General features: G+C 41.8%; 3 protein-coding genes across 7 annotated transcripts in view; 1 reads left to right on the top strand and 2 right to left on the bottom strand.

The window, feature by feature from the left end:
* Positions 1–3,282, bottom strand: part of LOC110494165 (protein S100-B) — a 5,880-nt gene extending 2,598 nt beyond the window's left edge. Inside the window, exon 1 of one of the 2 annotated variants that reach the window (XM_021568967.2) lies at positions 3,020–3,282. Coding sequence is in view for 1 of the 2 variants with exons in the window: in XM_021568965.2 (XP_021424640.1) it covers positions 547–552 (6 nt within the window). In the remaining variant the exon portion in view is untranslated. Of the gene's footprint in view, positions 1–546; positions 660–3,019 lie in introns of those variants that run through there. The other variant, XM_021568965.2, reaches the window with a different exon arrangement.
* Positions 3,122–9,589, top strand: LOC110494163 (inositol polyphosphate 1-phosphatase). The gene is made up of 6 exons (XM_021568960.2): positions 3,122–3,366; positions 4,662–4,879; positions 5,049–5,109; positions 5,306–5,512; positions 5,738–5,906; positions 8,868–9,589. Exons 2-6 carry the CDS (start codon positions 4,676–4,678, stop codon positions 9,394–9,396), a joined length of 1,170 nt encoding a protein of 389 aa, XP_021424635.1. The 5' UTR covers positions 3,122–3,366; positions 4,662–4,675; the 3' UTR covers positions 9,397–9,589.
* Positions 9,590–10,899: 1,310 nt separating this feature from the next.
* On the bottom strand, positions 10,900–21,170 carry LOC110494161 (dnaJ homolog subfamily C member 14). Of its 4 annotated transcripts, none has more exons than XM_021568956.2 (8): positions 21,107–21,170; positions 18,702–20,262; positions 18,277–18,383; positions 16,815–16,934; positions 16,323–16,483; positions 14,716–14,821; positions 12,972–13,289; positions 10,900–12,489 (listed from the first exon to the last, which is right to left on the bottom strand). In XM_021568956.2, the coding sequence occupies exons 2-8, from the start codon at positions 19,989–19,991 to the stop codon at positions 12,471–12,473; spliced, it is 2,121 nt and encodes a 706-aa protein (XP_021424631.2). In that variant the 5' UTR covers positions 19,992–20,262; positions 21,107–21,170; the 3' UTR covers positions 10,900–12,470. The 4 variants fall into 4 exon arrangements, with proteins under 4 accessions (XP_021424631.2, XP_021424629.2, XP_021424630.2 ...); XM_021568954.2 differs by having other exon boundaries at positions 20,853–21,161; XM_021568955.2 differs by having other exon boundaries at positions 20,807–21,161.
* Positions 21,171–21,729: the final 559 nt, after the last annotated feature.

Here is a 21,729-nt window from a genome sequence, read left to right on the forward strand (position 1 = left end):
CAGAAATGATTTGATATTGAGATAAAAAAATAGCTGCAATGGACCTTTAAATGACTTTGTATGTTCAGAGTTTTGGTTGATACAATTACTGTAGGCTACCCATATACACAAATATGTCAATATTATTTAAGTCAATTGGAATTAATAGGAAAGTATTTGAATTGGCAAGTTTTTTGTACTAGTTTCGTAGACACTCCCTATAAGATTAGTAACATCGCCAGTCTTATGAGGCATATTTAGAACTGTATAGTATTATAAGCTATGATTTCATTGTACGTGCTTTCATATTGCTCATCGCTCCTTAGCTAAACTCAATGCTCAAATAGGTCTACATTGTGTTTGCCTTATCGTCTTATAAATGGGAAAAAAAGTTCATTCAGATCAACTGACCATAGATTGACAAGAAGTAAAATACATTGATAACTACAGAAAGACACTTGAGACGTGGGACAATACAACACCAAAATGATTTTCCTCAACTAACTACACAAACAATTCCACACAAATGCAATAATTACTGGTCAATTATTTGCTTTATTATATTACCTGCATTTGAAGACAGAACCCAACCGTCTTTCGCTGTATTGTGAGGCTTTGTAGGCTAACGACAAATTGATGCTCTAAGCCTGAGACACTCCTTGATTGCGTCCCAAATGACATCATATTCCCTTTATAGTGCACTTTTTTGACCTAGGTCCAAAGGGCTCTGGTCAAAAGTGGGGCACTATATACAGTTCCTTCAGAAAGTATTCACAGCCCTTGACTTTTTCCACTTTTTTTATGTTACTGCCTGAATTTAAAATGGATTACATTGAGATGTTGTGTCACAGGCCTACACACAATACTCCATAATGTCAAAGTGGAATTATGTTTTTTAGACATTTTTTTTTATTAATTACAAATGAAACGCTAAAATGTCTTGAGTCAATAAGTATTCAACTCCTTTGTTATGGCAAGCCTAAATAAGTTCAGGAGTATACATTTGCTTAACAAGTCATATAATAAGTTGTATGGACTTATTCTGTGTGCAATAATAATGTTTAACTTTATTTTTGAATGACTACTTCTTCTCTGTAACCCACACATACAATTATATGCAAGGTCCCTCAGTCGAGCAGTGAATTTCAAATACAGATTCAACCACAAAGACCAGAGAAGTCGTCCAATGCCTCGCAAAGAAGGGGACCTATTGGTAGATTAAAAAAATAAAATAAGACATTGAATATCCTTTTGAGCATGGTGAAATCATTAATTACACTTTGGATGGTGTATCAATACACCCAGTCACTACAAAGATACAGGCATCCTTCCTAACTCAGTTGCCAGAGAGGAAGGAAACCGCTGAGGTGACTTTAAAGCAGTTATGGAGTTTAATGGCTGTGATAGGAGAAAACTGAAGATGGATCAACAACATTGTAGTTACTCCACAATACTAACCTAATTGACAGATTGAAAAGGAGGAAGCCTGTGCAGAATAATAAATATTTGAAAACCTGCATCCTGTTTTGCAACAAGGCACTAAAGTAATACTGCAACAAATGTGGCAAAGCAATTAACTTTTTGTCCTGAATACAAAGTATTTTGCTCGGGGCAAATCCAATACAACACATTACTGAGTACAACTCTCCATATTTTCAAGCATAGTGGTGGCTGCATCATGTTATGGGTATGCTTGTAATCGTTAAGGCCAGGGGTGTTTTTCAGGATAAAAAAATAAATGGGGTAGAACTAAGCATAGGCATAATCCTAGAGGAAAACCTGGTTCAGTCTGCTTTCCACCAGACACTGGGAGATTAATTCACCTTTCAGCAGGACAATAACCTAAAACACAAGGCCAGATCTACACTGGAGTTGCTTACCAAGAAGACAGTGAATGTTCATGAGTGGCAGAGTTTCAGTTTTGACTTAAATCTACTTGAAAATATATGGCAAGACATGAAAATTGTTGTCTAGCAATGATCAACAACCAAATTGACAGAGCTTGAAGAATTTTAAAAGAATAATCAGCAAATGTTGCACAATCCAGGTGTGGAAAGCTCTTAGAGACTTACCTAAAAATGCTCACAGCTGTAATCGCTGCCAAAGGTATGTATTAGTGTTCATTTTTCAAAAAAATGCTTTACAACTGTTATCATTTTTCTTCCACTTTAACATTACACAGTATTGGGTGTAGATCGTTGACAATTATTTACAATTAAATCAATTTTAATCCCACTTTGTAACAAATCAAAATGTGGAAGAAGTCATGGGATGTGAATAGTTTTTCTGAAGGCACTGTAGGGAATAAGTCATTGTCCAGTGGTTGTGTTTTTCAGCCTTTTCTCTCAGTGCTCTGAACAGCTAAACTGTATTGATCAGTCCCATGAAAGCTCCTATCAGTCAGCCAGACAGTGGTTATGTCCCAAACAACACCCCATTCTCTTTATAGTGCACTACTTGTATGGCCTTTGGTCATATAGGTCCTGGTCAAAAGTATTGCACTGTAAAGGGAATAGCTTGCTATTCTCCATGCAGGCTTACTACAGTAATGATTGATGTATGCAGTATGATAATGGATGCTTCTGGTGGTAATAGAGGCAATAGGGCGCCACTAAAGCCATTTCCTCTTCAATTGCGTCACTTACTGTGATTCTCTTACTGCTGTGTTCATATCAAATGACAAATGCACATATGATTAGATTTGTTTAGGTCACAGCTGCCTTGGATTGAGTATATATAATTGATGTGCCGATGGGGAGAAGAATAGGCTTTTATTCAACACTTTAAATGCTGAGTTGCATAGCTGTCTTCTCCGTTCACCTTTCTATGTAAAGATAAATGTATTGAGGGATGTAGAATCGTTTTTAATTGAAAATAATTCATAGGCCTACTTAATAGGGCGTAGGGTCTAGGTCTAGAACTGGTGCAGTTCAAGTTGTCACATTGTAGCTAAACTAACGTAGCACGTGTAGACATATTGCAGCAAGATCATACGACTTTACACATTAGTAGGCAGGATACAGTACTACATTATTCTAACCTCCGCCCACGTCGGCTGCGATGGAAAAGCCTTCGCGACCTCAGTGGAAAATCACCTCCGTCCGCCCTTCCGATACGCAAAAACATCCGCACCGACGTAATCAAACAAGAACAGGAAACTACGTTCCTGGAGTAGGGAAATTATATCCCGAGATTGAATTGTCGCCCGTAGCCTATTTGTTTTATTGTAGCCGACTGTAGACTAGCACACGGCATTACACCCATTCAGAAACATCCTTAGCCTGCATTGACACAGGAAACATTAAGCAGATTGGACCGTGACAGCTCAGCATTGAAGGGCGTTAGACGAGAAAATACCCTAATACGAATCAGCCGGAACATTTCCCGGTAAGAGTCAAATAAATTGCAATGTTTTTATATAAGGTAGCGTTCACTGTTGATAGCTTGTTTATATAAACACGTTAACTTTATTTCTAGGTCCATGTTGCTCAAATAGCCTACTCAAGTGGCGAGTGGGTTAGGTTTTTTCACTAATGTAATCAACTACAAAGGCGTGAAATATGCGCACATAGAGTAGCCTATATTCTGGATGGATTGACCGCAATATTTGAATTGAAATGATTAAGCATTTATATGCCTGGTCGTGCTTGCTTTTCTGTTCTGCGTCACTGTTCTCTGTGTCAATGGGACACACTCTTTCCACGCCACTTCGATAAAAAGTGATTTATTTACATAGCAGGTTAGGAAAGCATTTCCCCTAACCCTTTTCCTAACCTTAACTTCAGTCTCCTAACCTGCTACGTACATTTTCCTAACCTGCTGCATGCTCTCCTATCCTGCTACGAAAAAGTAACTTCTGTATCTAAGTGACATTAAGATATTGTTTCCCCTGTGTCAGTTGCCTATTCTTGACCATGAACTCTTGTCATATTTGAACAAGACTGTAATCAGTTTAACTCTTACAGAATTACAATATTATATTTTAATGTTAATATTTTGTCTTAAAACATTACGTGTTTGCAGTACCACAACCAGAGTAAAACTTTGGCTGTATTCAGTAAAAAAAAAATATTGCTTGTCCAATGGGGCAACCACACAGCTGACTCAACTTGCCCAAATTCCATAAATGCCAATACTTTTCACTTTGATAATGAGGAGCAAACAGAAATATCAGTTTTAGGCTACTGGACTTATTTGTATGTGGATAGAGAGTGCATGGTTTTATAAAACAGGCTATTGAATGGGGGTCATTATTTTTCTTTGCTCTCACTTACATAGAGATGTCCTAGTTTCATTATTACAGAGGCTATAATTAGGCATGCACTCAGAGGCAGGCCACATACATTCATGAACTATCAATATCAGAGCAGACCTCCCCAGGTAACCCAGTTAATTGCTTCTTTACAACCTCTACAGAGTTTGTCTTTGACATCTTCAAGATCCTTTCCCCATTGAGAGAAGCTATGACCTACAAGGCTGTGGCTAATCATTGTCACTTTTATCTGGAGGGTCACAAGGACATTTTGTAACCCCTTAGGTCAGCCACTCACAGCATCATTTTCTGGGGGAAACAAACCACCACTATCTCTGACCCCATATCTAAGGTACTATCTAAGGCCCTGCTAGCCTACACAGGTATTAAAGGTGTTGGCCATCTCTCTCTGTCTCTCTATATCTTTCAGGTCAGGTGTCAAGTATGGCTGATCTGCTGAAGCTGCTGCTGCGTGTGGCAGAGAAGGCGGCCAACGTGGCCCGCGTGTGCAGGCAGGAGGCCCCTCTCTTCCAGCTGCTGGTCCAGGAGAAGACTGGAGTGGATAAGAACAAGAAGTTTGTCCAGGACTTCAAGACACTGGCTGATGTTGTGATCCAAGAGATGATCCGCCATGATGTTGGAGCTCAGGTACAGGAACCAAAACACTTCTCATGTTATCATGATGAGGATTGTTTCATGTTTGAAATACTTCCAGGCAAGCCTCTGGAGGATTTGTGGCATATCCCTCTCTAGTATAATCAAACATTTTTGGCAATCTTAATTAACCCTCTACTCGTTTTATCCTGTTTTACCTTAGTTTCCTGAAATGATTGACCACATACAAGGAGAGGAGTCTAACAAGTTTGAGAATGGACTAGGTTAGTAATAACACCCACAGTTCAGTAAAACGTATTACTATGTAACAATATGTTAATACAATGCAGGTACATGACTAATAACAGGGTTATAACATTGGTATAAGCACAACATAATACAATGCAACATGTACTTTTTAATAACAGTAGACCTGTTGATGACATGTTGACTGTGTGTGCATTCATGCGTGCATCCCAGGGGAGAGTGTGATAGTCACAGTGTGTGGGACGGAGAAGGAGACCGCAGCCCTGCTGGCTACAGTGCTGGATGGGGACCAGACGGCGGCAACTCTCCTGGCGCGTGCCATCCACCAGGACGCTAAGCTCACACTCACTGACACGGGGACAGACGACCTCCACATACCCCTCAGCCCCTCTGACCTGGGCATCTGGATTGACCCCATCGGTAACACCTGACCTAGATTCACTATTTAAAAACAAGATTTGTTGTATCTCCGCAGACATGCATGAATGGAAATTATGGATAATGTCTAGCACTGAGCAGATCCACTTGTATTGTATGGTGTAATTACTACACCTACGCCATGGGAGAGATTTTTCCTTGTCCTTTAACACTGTTATAAGCATGCATTGTATGTATGTTGTTCCTATCGGTTTGGTTGTCGTTCAGATGCCACCAGCCAATACATTGAAGGTCGTGAGGAGGCGGCGGTGGAGGGGCGTCTCTGTCCGTCAGGTCTGCAGTGTGCCCTGGTCCTGATCGGGGTTTACCTCCGCGCTACTGGGGAACCCGTCATGGGGGTCATCAACCAGCCCTTCAACCACAAAGACCCAACAGGGTGAGACTCTAGAACAGGGGTCTCCAACAGGTAGATCACAAGTTACCAGTAGCTCGCAGCCCACCTATGAGTAGCTCGCGAATCAATTCTAAAAGTACATGCGTCCTTCCATCGCAATGTCATAAACATAAAGCTCTCTGCTACTATCAAATCAAAGCCACATTGACGTTATCCCAACTCTGGTTAGCCACTATTTGCTTAAAAAGCCAAACGTAACACAATGTCTGCAAATTCATTCCCAGCAATATAGCCCTGTCTGTATGGTATGTGCATTTGTCAATCACTCCATATGTAGCCAGTTAGCAAAGCTAATGATAACCGTTTTGTGGGTAGACAGAAAGACTTTCCCCAAAAATCATCTCAATTAGATGTTAACTGCAAAGTAGGCTTACCTGACAGAACTATTATTATTTTTTATACCCCTTTTTCATGATATCCAATTGGTAGTTAGTCTTGTCCCATCGCTGCAACTCCCGTACAGCTCGGGAGAGGCTAAGGTTGAGAGCCATGCGTCCTCCGAAACACAACCCTGCCAAGCCGCACTGCTTCTTGACACACTGCTCGCTTAACCCTGAAGCCAGCCGCACCAATGTGTCGGAGGAAACACTGTACAACTGGCGACCGTGTCAGCGAGCATGCGCCCGGCCTACCTGACAGAACTATAAATGATAATTGTTTGTATCAATTGGGTGGCCATTGTTTTGGAAACTCCGCCATGACAGTAGGCCTAGCAGCAGAAACATTACTACATTGACACATTCCTCTTTTGCCAGATGTGCAATTAAAGAGGAATTACACTCAAATCTAAATGTGTTACTTTTTAATCTTCCAGAAAGGGTGTTCTGATGTGATGTAAGCATTGATATGGACATCCATTTTCGTTGATGCTCTATGAATAATTGTAATATTGAGAGTCTAAAAACATTTTAAAAAAATCCCAAACCAGGAAAAATAAAACAGAGAGAACTGAATTTAATTTAATGGGGCCTGTCATGCCGAATAGTGTTTATCAACCATTATTTTATTAGGTACAGTAACCAGGGATGAGTTGCATGGTAGAGAAGAATGTGCCTATTTGAAAGCATTAAAAAAAAATGTAGCTCACAACAGGTTACATTTTTTAAAGTAACTCTCATGCTAGAAAAGGTTGGAGATCCCTGCTATAGAACCAGAACAGCAATCAGTTCTGACACCAGGGGCATCATTTATAAACGCTGCGTATGTACAAAATATACCCCAAAACCTGCATTCGCCAGTTTTAACGCAAAAGTAAGTATTTATAAAAAATTTACTTGATGTGAGAATGTGCTTAATTTCCTGCAAACTTTAGACTATGAGAGCACACAATTTTTGGTGGTTAAAGTATTGCATTGCAAGCAGGCAAATGGGGGATATGATGACTAGCTTATTCATAAAACCCCAAAAACTGGAAAATATAACAATATTCAATCATTTGTCGTTAATGAGAAGAGCGGAGATCTATTTATTTTATTTTTACAATCTAAAAATATATATAGTAATAGGAATCTATTTCCTGATCATTTCAGAATAAATTCCTGACCTTTTCTGACTGTGATGGTTTCAAATTCCCAAAGAAGCCTATTCAACAAATTAGGATACAATTCGTCCCATCTCTCATTTAATCTGACCTAATTCACAGTAGTAAATAAGGATACAATTCGTCCCATCTCTCATTTAATCTGACCTAATTCACAGTAGTAAATAAGGATACAATTCGTCCCATCTCTCATTTAATCTGACCTAATTCACAGTAGTAAATAAGGATACAATTCGTCCCATCTCTCATTTAATCTGACCTAATTCACAGTAGTAAATAAGGATACAATTCGTCCCATCTCTCATTTAATCTGACCTAATTCACAGTAGTAAATAAGGATACAATTCGTCCCATCTCTCATTTAATCTGACCTAATTCACAGTAGTAAATAAGGATACAATTCGTCCCATCTCTCATTTAATCTGACCTAATTCACAGTAGTAAATAAGGATACAATTCGTCCCATCTCTCATTTAATCTGACCTAATTCACAGTAGTAAATAAGGATACAATTCGTCCCATCTCTCATTTAATCTGACCTAATTCACAGTAGTAAATAAGGTATTTCAAATATTTTGCTCCATATGATCCGGAGTGCGGTTAAAATTAAAACATAACAATAGAATTGACAGTTCACCTTGTAATTTCAAATGTTTGAAGTGGGCATCGACAATGTTTCAGAAAAATCGTGGGAAGCGCATCATATTCAGGCTGGGGGGAAAAGTAATTGCAAAACATTGTTAAATAAAATGTTCTGTGAACTCCACAACAATTTGTCAGTTTTTTTAATTTCAGAAATAGTCACTCCTTTCCTTTGCTACAGCAAAATCACTGGGGGGGGGAAATGTAGCAACACTCCTGAGAACAGTTGATCTAATTTGCCATGGCTCTATCTTTTAGAAACTGCTGTGGCCTAATTTCAAAAGTTCCAAATTAAAACAGAAAATAAGGGGGTTATTGTCACCATAAAAGCTAAATGATGTGCTTTTTCCAGGCGGAATTATAATGCTTGTTCACGATGCGCATAGTTTACGACAAGTCTGATTTATAATGGGAAATATGTGCAAGTATGGCATGCGGCAAGTTTATAAATCTCAATATGTTTTGACTTAGTCTTTTCAGAAATGTTGCACACAGATATTTAGTGTGAAATTTACTCAATTGTTATGAATGAGGCCACTGGGTTATGGTCAATGCTATTTCAGTTCAGTTGATTCAAATAACTAATTGTTACCAATTTAAGTATTGGAATGTTTTTATTTTCAATTATGATTTTCAATCCACTTACTGAATTATAATTAAACCTGTCTGACACAGAAATAACATACTCAATAATGCTCAGTTCTCACCAACAAAGCTGCCTTTGTCAGCTTTGTTTGATGTGATGTACATATTTGTTGCAGCTGGAAGGGGAAGCATTTCTGGGGTGTGTCGTGTGGGAGCGTCAAAGCCTGCTCAGTGCTCAGACCTAAAGACAGACCTGCAAAGACGACAGCAGCGGGAGGACCAGGGCTCTCAGTGGTGATGAGCTCCAGTGAGAAGCAGGCAGTGAAAGAGGCCTTGGCCCCTCTGTGCGGGCCTGACAGGCTGATGTACGCCTCGGGGGCCGGATACAAGATCCTGTGTGTGATCCTGGGCCTGGCTGACGTCTACGTCCTCTCAGAGGGCAGCACCTTCAAGTGGGACTCCTGTGGCCCCCATGCCCTGCTCCGTGCACTGGGTGGGGGGATGGTGGACCTTAAAGAGTGCCTCCACTCCTCTGGCTCCAGCCACTGTCAGGGGGGGCACCAGGACCAAGGGGAACTGACCTACCACCAACCCCACACAGAGAGCACTGGGGCAGACCACTGGGCCAACCAGGGAGGCCTGGTGGCCTATCTCAACTGTCAAATTCTCCATAGGGTTATTGGGGAACTGAAGGGCAAGTTTTAAAGGAAGAGTAGCTGATGATGGTGGGCACAAGTATCATTGCTTATAAGGTTGTGCTGCTTAATATTCTATTTTTGGAGGGTCAGTGGTGTTTTTCTATCAACTATGCTGTCCAAGTTATTTTTAACAGCTATATATTTGCAAATGTAAATATATGAAGGAATATAAACATGTTATTAAACTAACTACAGTAGTTGGTATGTTTTAAAGGTGTTTTGTAAAAGATTAAGATATACCTAAATGGAAGGTATCTTTACAGTTACTGGTTCTCTCATTGTCAAGAAGTGTGTTGGTGGCAAATCAAACTTCAGGGAAGACCGGAGTGCTGTTTAAGTATCCCATTTATCCCAAAGCAAGATAATCAGAATTGAAAGATACAGGTAAGAATGGGAACAGGCATGGTTCATGAAACAGTAGCACACACTGCACAGACAAAACATGCTTTTTGTCTGTCATACTAAAATATGGCTAATGGTAATAACCCTTTTAATTTGTTAAGGATTTCTGCTGGACCTACCAGAGAATCTCTTGGTGACCCAGTTGAAGTTGTGAAGTAGTGGGACAGGGAGGCATTTAGTAAATATCCCAGTGTCTCCCTTTTGACAGAAGCACTAATGGTGTGTGAGGTGATAGCGGAGAAAACTCAAATAAGCTGGCTTCTGGGAATCTGCAGCGGCCCAGAAAAGGCCTTTTATGGAAGAGAGGTGTGTTCTACACTGTTTCCATAGCGCTAGCTGTATGACTTCGGATAAGTCAGGTCAGAGGAGGAAAAAGACATGAAGTGCCTGTTTAATTTTTGGTTTACTGTAAATTAAGGATTAAACCCCTTTGAAGGAATGGGGAAGAACTGTCACGTGGCTTTCTGGAGCTAATGTAGAAAACGGGTAAACCAGGTCATGAGGTTCACAAGTGTTTTGCTCTGTTATGGGATCAGGTTTGTTCAATAGAAGTCAACCTGTGGAGGAGATTATTTTCCACCATCACCTGCACCACTTCATTGACACACCCCAGAGGCTAGTGGGAAACAGTAGTCATTACAAAGAGCTGGATTCAATCCATAGCACTGAAGAGCTAAGTTGTACACCAATTTACATTTTAAAGGCAATGTTTCCGCATTAACGGAGACTGCATTCACGGTAAACGCTGCATATGTTGGCTCAGTCGGTAATAACCTTTCAATTTCAAGCACGCTATAGCGCTGAACTTCGGTGATATGGATTGAATCCAGCCCTAAATGTTACTGTCCCGGGTGTCTCTATGGTCTTCCATCAGAAAAACAGAGCCATCCTAAAGGACCAGCAAGTTGTGTTGTGGACCACACCACTTGTGTATAAAGATGGGTGGGATCTAGTGTAAATTCTAAATGAATGAGTGTGCTCCAGAAGGGCCATTAGCAGGTCCCCTGGTTTCTGCTCCATTGGAATGACACAGCATTCTCCTGTCTTGTGAGTTGTAACTTTTAAGACACAATTCAATCCACGTAATTCACAAAACAATGAAAGTCCATTCATCCATCTGTAGGAAATCAACTTTACTATGAAATCCAGAAAAAAGCTAAAATCAACTGAACAGTGATGTTTCACAATTGCAATAAACTCACACTTTCCTACCCACCAAAACTTTTTTTAAATGCACATTTAACCCCGATTGTCAGATTTTTTGCAATCTTTTTTTTTGCATATACTGTTTAAAAATATAATGGGAAAAAATTTAATTAATCTGGGATTAGCAGGTCCCCCAGCTCTACCACGCTGGGAGCCGTTAGTTGACTTGCCGTTTTAGGCTGCTACTTAAGCCATACATTCTCAAGTCAACTAGGGTATCTAAAACATAATTGACAGCGCAAGCAATTCAGCCTAAAACTGAGATTAAATTAAACCTCCTATAATACCTCCAATTATGTGGACAATTGCATTATTTTTTTCACTGTAAAGAGAGCAAATAAACATGTGCAACAAGGGACCCTAGGTACCACTTAATCTCCCAACATCCACAGAATGACACAAATCAAAAGTACAACCAACAAGAGGCTAATGGAACTGATACCAGGGCCCGTATTCATTAAGCGTCTAAGAATAGCAGCACTGATCTAGGATCAGTTTAGCCTTTTCATGGACAGGCCTGATCCTAGATCAGCACGCCTACTCTGAGAAGCTTGATTCATATTGCCCCAGACCTCTTAACATTTAAGAGGAATTAGACCAAATCTCCACAGGAAAAACAATGATTTGCCATAATGAGTAGAGACATTGTTAGAGATCTAAATTCTGTTCGCTCTATCCCTCTTCAATCTGGAGTATATTGTCTGAGCGTGGGGTGAAAGCAAAGGCAGTGGTAGCTTTTCTTTGAAATAAAATGTGGTGGTAATAAAACTGTAACTGTTGACATTCAGCTCCCCTGTCTTTCAATCAACCTTTAAACAGTTGGAAAGTAAATGTCAAAGAGTAGCCTCTGATAGCTAATCTTTTACACTGCACAGTCATTGTGTTCTCAATGGAAACTTCGTTACCTCCAATCTTTAAAGGGTGCCGAGATGCAATTAGGAGCTGAAACTAGCTTTTTCTTGATCCATAGGATGCCGTCCAGACAATAACACCAATACTTAGGGACTGAAAGCAGTAAATAGCCTAGGTCCTTGACTCTCACAATATAACAGTCTTAATTGTAATGTGAACCTGCTTAAGTCTGACGCCTCATCATAGTGCTTCTACGTGGGATTCAATTTGTTGAGAGACAGAGTTGATATCTACATTTGGCAGAGAGACAACTTTCACTCACCAACTTACTTTCCAATAGTGACAAATGTCACAACTATGCAAACGTTCACTCTAACTTCATTAAAAGTAATAAAAATTGCAGAAAATCAGTTGCTCAAATGATAATCTAACCAGGTAACAATTGATCAAAGAAGGCAATGGGCGGAAGGATGGGTGTGTCAAAGCAGTAACGGGCAGACCAGCCCTCTCTCTGGGGACCGTCTTCTCCCAGGATGTAGCTTGAGCCGTTTGATCCAGCAATTCATAAATTCTGATTGGCTTCTTCCAGCCCTGTCCCCTCTCACACGAACACACACAGTTTCACAGTCTGCGCCAAGACCTGAAGCAAGAATAGATTACCTTTTTTGTTTAAAAAAATAATTACAAACGTGTCAATGGCATGTAATGATGCAGGATTGTGCAGGGAAGTAAGACCTAAGGACATGTGTTTGCATTGTTAGCAATAGGCTTGTGATATCAGTGGCATGGCTACAGCTGTTTCACAAGAAAAAAAAAAAGAAAAAAAAACAATGTGAGGGGGAGAAGCAAAAAGACTGTCACCTCCTAACCCCAAATATACTTCAACTCTGAGTTAGTTCCGTCTTCTTCTACCTGGTCCAGACTCAAACCTCTGGCTCATGGCCTCTGTATTGTCAGTCTTTTGATACATGAGGCAGCCCCTGACCCGTGTGAATCTTCCTGAGTTTGACTGATCCTTCAACTTATGTACAGTAGGGGGAGGTCCAGGCTCGTCGACAGACATGGCCGTGTGTTGAGTGTCCCCGTGTTGCTACGATGACACGTCACAATGGCCGCTCTCACCTCTGGAAGGGCTTGCGGACCTTCCTCCTCCTGCGGGGCGGAGGCTTGCCTCCGCTATCGGCCCACGTCTCACTGGGCTCCGGCCGGAGCCCTCCCGGAGGCATGAAGAAGCCAGTCTGTGGTGGAGGAGGGGAGAAAGGTCCACTAGATCCGGGTCCAGCACCAGAGGGCTGGTGGGGGGTCGGTCCTGAGGGGAAGAAACCCCCGTTGGCAGCCATGTCGGGAGGAGGTCCCCCTTGGAAGATGCGGTTGAAGAAGTTATGTAAGTCAGCGGGGTTGGCCGGGCCTGGAGGAGGGTGCTCTGGACCTGGAGGTGTCCTGGAAAGCATGGGAGCAAAGTAACATTCATTCTAAAAACATTCTTTACCTCAAGACACTTCCAACAGGTGACTCCAGGAAAATAAAGAAATAGGAGCACTCACCGTCTACATAGATCTGAGTTTTATTCACGGGACAAACAGGCTTCATCAGAGCCTTGGGTGGCCTTTCATTCCATTTTAATCTAGCCTATATTTAACCCTGATGCAAGTCACAATGAGATAGTTGCACAAGCACCTGCACTGACCACAGCACTGACCACAGCACTGACCACAGCATGTGCTCATTTAGAGCGGTCGATCACATAACACCTTGGTTGAGTCCCAATAATCTCTCCTTTCTCCCGAAACATGCACTACCCGGCAGACCAGGAGATCTGTGGCTAAATCAAGTACGCCTACTGTGCTGGCCAATCAGACAGCTCAAACCACTGTGCATACCTACAGCGTCCACAAACCATGACCAGAGAGAGGCTGTCAAAGAGCTGCTTTTCTTATGAGTGAGTTCATGTATATATTTTATTCAGCACTGTCAACACTTTTTATTTAACACTATTCTCTCTACTTCCCCTAGCGCTGCAATGAATGAGTAGCCAAGTGTATCGATAGCCTTGCGTTTTTATTATTATTAGCAGCTCGTTGTGTCCATTGTAATATCGAAGAGTATTTCACTTTCTCTGGTCATAGGAACAACATGAATTTGTGCCTGAGGCAGATGCAGTGCGAGTCGAGTTTCACCATCAGGAGGAAGACTGTGTCCCCTCTCTTGTCAGTCTCACCGGAGGAAAGGAATTGAGAGAGCAGGGACCATGAGAGGCAGTCCCTCTGCTGCACTCTCCCTCCCTCCACTTAGACTAATGCAATGTTCAAAACAACTGGGAACTCGGGAATCTCAGACTTCTGCCTTCAGTGTGTTCAAGACAACTGCAAACTCTGGAAAAACGAGATCCGACTGGGAAAAATCGTTTTGAACGGTCATCCTCGGAAACTCGGGCATCTTTGACCTCTTTTTTTTCCAGAGTTCCCAGTTGTCTTGAAAGCACAACCATCAGTCCAGTAAAATAAAATGGATAATTATTAGCTAATTATTTCAATTTATGCTCAGCTGTGTATCGCAAGTGCTACACCAACTGATCTAGTTTGTTATCAAAGCTTGAGTTTTGATATATAATATGGTCTGAGAAGAACAATACTGGCAGGACAGGAATATAGCCAATATGCTGTGATAATGTATTTGGCCTACTGCACAAACCTAATTTCTACAGAGCTGTTTTATTAGGTTAATGTTAATGTAAAAAAGTTGGGGACCATTTTTCTAGCCCATGCCTACACCATGCTTTTACATTTGTGTGAAGTAGTTAAAGAGTGCAGACTTCATGAGGAAAATAAGATTATTGGAACGCAACCCTCCTTAACCTGGGACCAACCTGTGGCGCTGCGTGGAGCTACTGTTGTTCTTGGAGCCGAAGGAGATGTGATAGGGCACGCGGTGTGTGTCTGGAGAGATGCCTATCCTCTGGCAGCCGGCCCACTCTGAAAGGTGAGAGCGGAGAAGTTGACAAAATAATCAATGTGACAATACTGAAGCAAGCAGCTAGGAGGAGAAACAGTCTGTCTGACTTTAGGTGTCTTTATTACTTCATTGTCGGGAACGCGCTTGCAAGAAAAGGCATTTCACTGTACTTGTGCACATGACAATAAAAACTTGAAACATAACATTATTTGGTAGCTTAGAATTTAATTTAGTTGTAGAGCTTTTGAGCCTGTCGGCAGCGAAGCTGGGTGAAACCACTATTGTATTTGTTGCCGTTTATTATTTTTCTCCTTCTGGCGATTTGGTGAAAAAAAATGCAAATTCTTGTGAGATGTAAGGCCCAGGAGGGTGCAACTTTGCAAGATGGTAAAGGGCCAAGCGCCACACCCAATCATGCAATGCCATTCCAAATGGCTACACGGTGGCACTATAACAAGCGATTGAAAATGATAACTTTTAAAGGTCACACCCCTTTACCGAGTGTCCTAGACTCCTGACATTTGGTACTTAGGTCCCTCCCCTCACAAGGAACACATTTGCCTCAAGGACCTTTAAGGTCCGCCATGATGGATTTTCCGCCATTTTGAATTTTGTGAAAAACACTTAAGACGCTACTCTTCTGACACCGAATGACCAATCACCAAGCTCTCACAAATTATGTTTCTCCAGTCTAGCAACTCAAAAAACATGGCCACTAATGACCAATAAACATTCACGCAGGCATGGTCTGGCACATAAATATATTATTGAAAATATATTTCACAGTTTAGATGGTACAATGTTTCTTTCTCTACACCATACTTGCTTATTTTGTCTCAAACTGAAATTAGCCGAACTATTCAAATGTTTGCAGCCAGGAAATGCCGGAGCGATTTCTGCATAGTGCATCTTTAAGTCAATACACAAAAGGCTATGGCATTAGCATCGATGAGAGCCAAACTATCCATGTGGGTGTCATTATAATTTAGCCCAAACTACCTCTTCCCTTCCTGTATTTATTTATTTTGCTCCTTTGCACCCCATCTACTTTGCACATTCTTCCACTGCAAATCTACCATTCCAGTGTTTTACTTATATTGTATTTACTTCGCCACCATGGCCTTTTTTTGGCCTTTACCTCCCTTCTCACCTCATTTGCTCACATCGTTTATAGACTTATTTTTCTACTGTATTGTTGACTGTATGTTTGTTTTACTACATGTGTAACTGTGTTGTTGTTATGTGTCGAACTGCTTTGCTTTATCTTGGCCAGGTCGCAGTTGTAAATGAGAATATGTTCTCAACTTGCCTACCTGGTTAAATAAAGGTTAAATAAAAAATAAAATAAAATTACACGGCTTGTCAAAGCAATTGGCTTGTTCGACATTGACCGCATTGCAGTTGGCGATTGCAGACTTACTGATATACAAATCACCTTGCATTATAAATAACTACTCAAAATTGACCCACAATGCATTACAGTTTTGACGCTCGTGAACACAGCCATAGTTAATCCAGTACCTGTGATGTCGTAGACTTTGCCATCCATGCAGGCAAAGTAGGTGATGCGTAGGCCTAGCAGGCTGGACTCGGCCCACAGGTCTCCCTCCTCGGCGCTGTGGCGTCTGTTACACTCTGCACAGAACCGCGCCTCAGCAGGCTCCCGGTCCATCTCAAACCTCCTGCAGACACAGGGAGTAATAAGGGGGAGAGGAGTCAGCAACGTAAACTAAACCATGCAGAATGGGATGCTCTTTGTGTCTGGCCTATGCTTGTGTTTCCTTTCTGTAATAAAGATTTCATAGCAAGCAAAATGTATAAATAGAATTTGAGTGATTGGGAGTAGTCACCATATTAATTTAGGTAAATACTGTAAATGACAAGACTGCAGTGCAGGTAAATTATATTACTATTCCAATCGCTCACTTTCACAAAAGTCTGCAGGGTGTTGGTTGTAAATGTATGATATTTTTTCTAGATATTACAGATATTAATTCAGTCTGAGTGACATACCTGTGTTTACCGTCACATTTCGTACACATCATGGTGTTCATAGCTTCCTTCAGGTCATCCTGCAGTTTGGTGAGGAACTCATTCATCGACTTGGAGAGTTCCGTCTGTGCCATGCGCTTCCTGAGAGGACCAGGCAAACAAGTCAACGCCATATCAACTACACCAAACATCCCATCGGCCTTCAGTGCAGTCATTCGATCACGGTTTCCTGCATTTGAATGAAGTAATCTACTCACAGCACGTATTTTCTATGTATCCTGTTACTGAGGAACTAAACCAAACATCTCACAGGCCTTTAGATTGACTATACCATGCTAAGGACTAGAGGTCGACCGATTAATCGGAATGGCCGATTAATTAGGGCCAATTTCAAGTTTTCATAACAATCGGATATCGGTATTTCTGGGCGCCGATTTGCCAATTTTTTTTTATACCTTTATTTAACTAGGCAAGTCAGTTAAGAACACATTCTTATTTTCAATTACGGCCTAGGAACGGTGGGTTAACTGCCTTGTTCAGGGACAGAACGACAGATTTTCACCTAGTCAGCTCGGGGAATCAATCTTGCACCTTACAGTTAACTAGTCCAACGCAATAACAACCTGCCTCTCTCGTTGCACTCCACAAGGAGACTGCCTGTTACGCAAATGCAGTAAGCCACGGTAAGTTGCTAGCTAGCATTAAGCTTATCTTATAAAAAACAATCAATCATAATCACTAGTTAACTATACATGGTTGATGATATTACTAGATATTATCTAGCGTGTCCTGCGTTGCATATAATCCGACTGAGCATACGAGTAGCGAGGAGAGGGACGGAAGCTATACTGTTACACTGGCAATACTAAAGTGCCTATAAGAACATCCAATAGTCAAAGGTTAGTGAAATACAAATGGTATAGAGGGAAATAGTTCTATAATTCCTATAATAACTACAACCTAAAACTTCTTACCTGGGAATATTGAAGACTCATGTTAAAAGGAAGTACCAACTTTCATATGTTCTCATGTTCTGAGCAAGGAACTGAAACGTTAGCTTTCTTACATGGCACTTTTACTTTCTTCTCCAACACTTTGTTTTTGCATTATTTAAACCAAATTTAACATGTTTCATTATTTATTTGAGACTAAATTGATTTTATTGATGTATTATATTAAGTTAAAATAAGTGTTCATTCAGTATTGTTGTAATTGTCATTATTACAAATAAATAAATAAATAAAAATAGTCAGGTTAATCGGTATTGGCTTTTTTGATCCTCCAATAATCGGAATCGGTGTTGAAAAATCATAATCGGTCGACCTCTACTAAGGACCAGTTAGGAATTTCAGATGAAGAGATTACCTATTGTGAGAGGCCTGAGTTCTAACAGATGTTTTTTCTTGAAGGTGCAGTCATTTTATCATAGTTTCTGGCATTTGATTTAAGTACTGATCAAGTAGTTAGGATGTCTTCTACTCACAGCTCATATTCCCTCCGTGTCTCTGGGTTACTGACGATGTCCCAGGCAGCCCTGAGCACCTTAAAGGCCTCCCCAGCGCGCGGGTGCTTGTTCTTGTCTGGATGGATCTGAGAGAGGAAGGAAAAGAGAAAGATGGACAGATGTAAGGGGCAGTGCAGATAACGTGCTAGAGCAACTAAGGAAGACTCAACAGGTTGGCTACTTCTAGTCATTCTCTGATTACATTTTATATTGTGGATATAAAGCAACAAAGATACATGCAGCCAGGCAGAGCTAAGGGCAAAAATGCTTTGGCTTGTGTTCTGACAGGCAAAGCTGAAATTATTTGACCATAATGGCTACACACTTGCCAGTTGATCAGTTCCACTCATTTTTATCATTCACCTGTACTCATAAAATGTAATGCCCATCTCATTTAGACTCACCTGGACAGCCAACTGTCTGTAGGCCCTTTTTAGCTCAGCTTCAGTTGCGTGGGCCTCCACCCCCAACACTATAAAAGGGTCCAGCTCCTCTTCAGGGACCTGAGCCAGCGCTAGCAGTCTCTCCAGCTCCTGCCCAGGCTGGTACCTAACAGCTCCACCGGGGGAATCTGGGGTGAAAGGGGGCACCTGGGTGGTTGTGCCTCTCCTCCTCCTGAACCAGCCGCTGATCCTTTGCACTAGCGAGGCCACCCTGCTCCAGACCTTGGAGTCCTGCACGGCTGTCCACCACCGCTGGCCCCTCTCCCCGCCCAGCCGGACGAGCGTGAACCGAACCCACTGGGAACCCAGCAGCACCACAGCACAGAGGAGTCCGAAGCAGGTCAGGGAGACCTGCCAGACCCACTCCACCGAACGGATGCTCTTATCCACCAGGACCGTTCCAGCGCAACTCACCCTCTCCAGCACACGCCGGGCGTCCGCCTTCATTCCCGGCACGTCTGTGACCTTGTTGAGCAGCTGTGAGCCGAGGTCATACAGGGCTACCCCTGCGGCTTCCACAGCCACCCCGCAGCGGTGGGTCACAGAGACAATGAGCTCCACTACCATGTGAATACAGGAGATGCACCAGGGGCTGAGCGACTCTGACAGCAGCTCCCTGAAGGCCAAGGTAAGCTGGGTGCCTGTCTGACGCCGGCCCCGGCCCTGGTGGTGGTGGTGGCGCCTCCGGGCCTGCTTGTGCCTCCCACCACCCGATGACAGGGACCCTTTCGGGAGGTAGGATGATGATGTAGCCTGGGTATTCTGCTCGGAGGCTGCCACCACTCCTCCTCCGCTGTTCCGGAAACGGCTTTTCCTCCCTCCGGCCCCTGAGCTCTTCCATCCAGACTCCCCGTTCATGCCAGGCTCCCTCCCGACTTCGTTTCGGCCTCCTCCATTCTCGTCTTCATCTCCACCCTCAGTCTCCTCATTTGCTTCTCTGACCACATGCTCCGCCCCTTCCTGTTTCAGAGAGACTTCATCCTCTTTGGCCTCTGAAATCCCACAATACTCTGCTTCTTCTGAGTCCTGGTTGATTGGAGTCGGGATATCCTGAGGGGTAGCTTTGAGATCCTCTTTGGGAACTGGTTGATGAGTTTCCTCATCTCCTCTGACTTCCCACTGGTCAGGCATGGAGGTGGAAGACGAGAGGGTAGGAACACCTGAGGGCAGCTCTTCAGGGCTCTCCTCAGCTGCCTCTACAGTCCATGTCTCTTCCTCCATCTCGCTCTCAGCCACCCCTTTCTCCATCATCAGCCCTGTCTCTTGATTAAAGTGCCAAAAAAAAAGTCTCCACTCTCACGGCAGGTAGGGACCTTGACCCATTCTCACTGACCGCACCTTCTCTGACACTACACTTCAGCAGGGCTGAAGAGTCAGATAAGGACGGCTGAATAATACTGGAATGGCAGGCGCCATTGTCCACGGTAGCCTGTCCAATGCAGAAACTTTGAAGGCATTGGATCAAGGGTCAATCATTACAATCCTTGGGCACGACTGGCCTCATCTTGTATCTGGTTATTGCCTGTGAAAAGAAAGCAAGTTTAAACATTAGCCTTAACACTTTCACTTTATTTGCACTAGAACAAAGGGTATAATCTAAAGGCAAAGCTCACAAAGAAATGACATTAAATAGGATATGGAGTATCTGCATGTATCATTGTTATTATCAATTGTGTTTTCTACTGTAGTGTGCCTTGATCAATATTCTCCATAGCACGCTTCATGACCGCAGCACTCAACGAGCTGCTTCACATCGCCGACATTTTGAAAATATAAACCAAACTCTAAAGCTCTCTGGTTGTCAGTAGTTGCACTAGCTAGAAATATAATTAATTTCTAAACCCATAACTGACTGGGATGGAATATATCAGAGAATACTGTGGGCACTCTTCGGTTCTAGCAAATTAGCTATGTCGCCAACAAAATTACCAACTGTCTCAAGACTAACAGCTAGCTAACATTATTAGTTGCTCGTGTTTAGCTAACTAGCAACTGTAGCTAATGCAATTTAAATAATCTTAACGGCGGATTATTAATAATATTATTTGAGCTATTTTAATGCTTACACTGACAGAAATAACATTGGGAAAGATGACAGCCAGTGCAACTCACTTTTCTCTTCCGTAAAGGAAGGGAAGATGATAAAATGTAGTCTTCCTTTCGAAGTGGCTAACCCGAGCCCTGTAGCTGCTCCTCAAATTGACCAAATATGGCAAACAGAAATTCTAGTCGTAGAAAGAAAATGTAGTTATTGAATTGTGTATGAAACTATTATTATCCTGTATTAGGAGAGTGTTTTCGTTCTGCTTATGCAGATATTATATATTTTTGTTCTTGGCTATCGCTGTCCTTGCTGTTTGTCTTACTATATTTCACTTCCGAGGGCAGCAGACACCTCACATAAACCACTACTGAGACGCGAGAAAGAATAAGCAAGACCTAGCAAGAATAAGACCGTGTCGTGACCTCGGCCATTTCCCTTCAAAATAAAAGTCAGCCAATGACGATGGTAAAAAATAATACACTAGTCGCAAATCGTAACATTTTATTTGGAATTTAGTTTAACAATCGAACAAAACAATAAAAATGAAAATAGTTCCTTAAAGCAAATAATGTTACATTGACAATATTGTTAAAGATAGACTCAGCTAAATCATTTTGACATGAGAAGCCCCACAGATATTGGGTTTGTTTGACATTTGTTTTGTATCTTTATTTAACTAGGCAAGTCAGTTAAGAAATTATTATTATTATTTATTATTTACAATGGCGGCCTACACTGACCAAACCCTGTACGTTGTGTCCCATTCTACTCAGGAGCAACTCCACAGAGTTTACACCCCCAGCATCGTCACTGATAATTTCATATTGGACATACACATTGCACCTTACACAAATTTCTGTACATTGTATTACAGTAAAATAAACATAGCTGATCCCTATAATATGCATTGACTCCTAATGAGCATATATTTTAAGAAGTGCAAAA

The sequence above is a fragment of the Oncorhynchus mykiss genome, chromosome 17 (genome assembly GCF_013265735.2).
Source record: "Oncorhynchus mykiss isolate Arlee chromosome 17, USDA_OmykA_1.1, whole genome shotgun sequence".
NCBI lineage: Eukaryota > Metazoa > Chordata > Actinopteri > Salmoniformes > Salmonidae > Oncorhynchus > Oncorhynchus mykiss.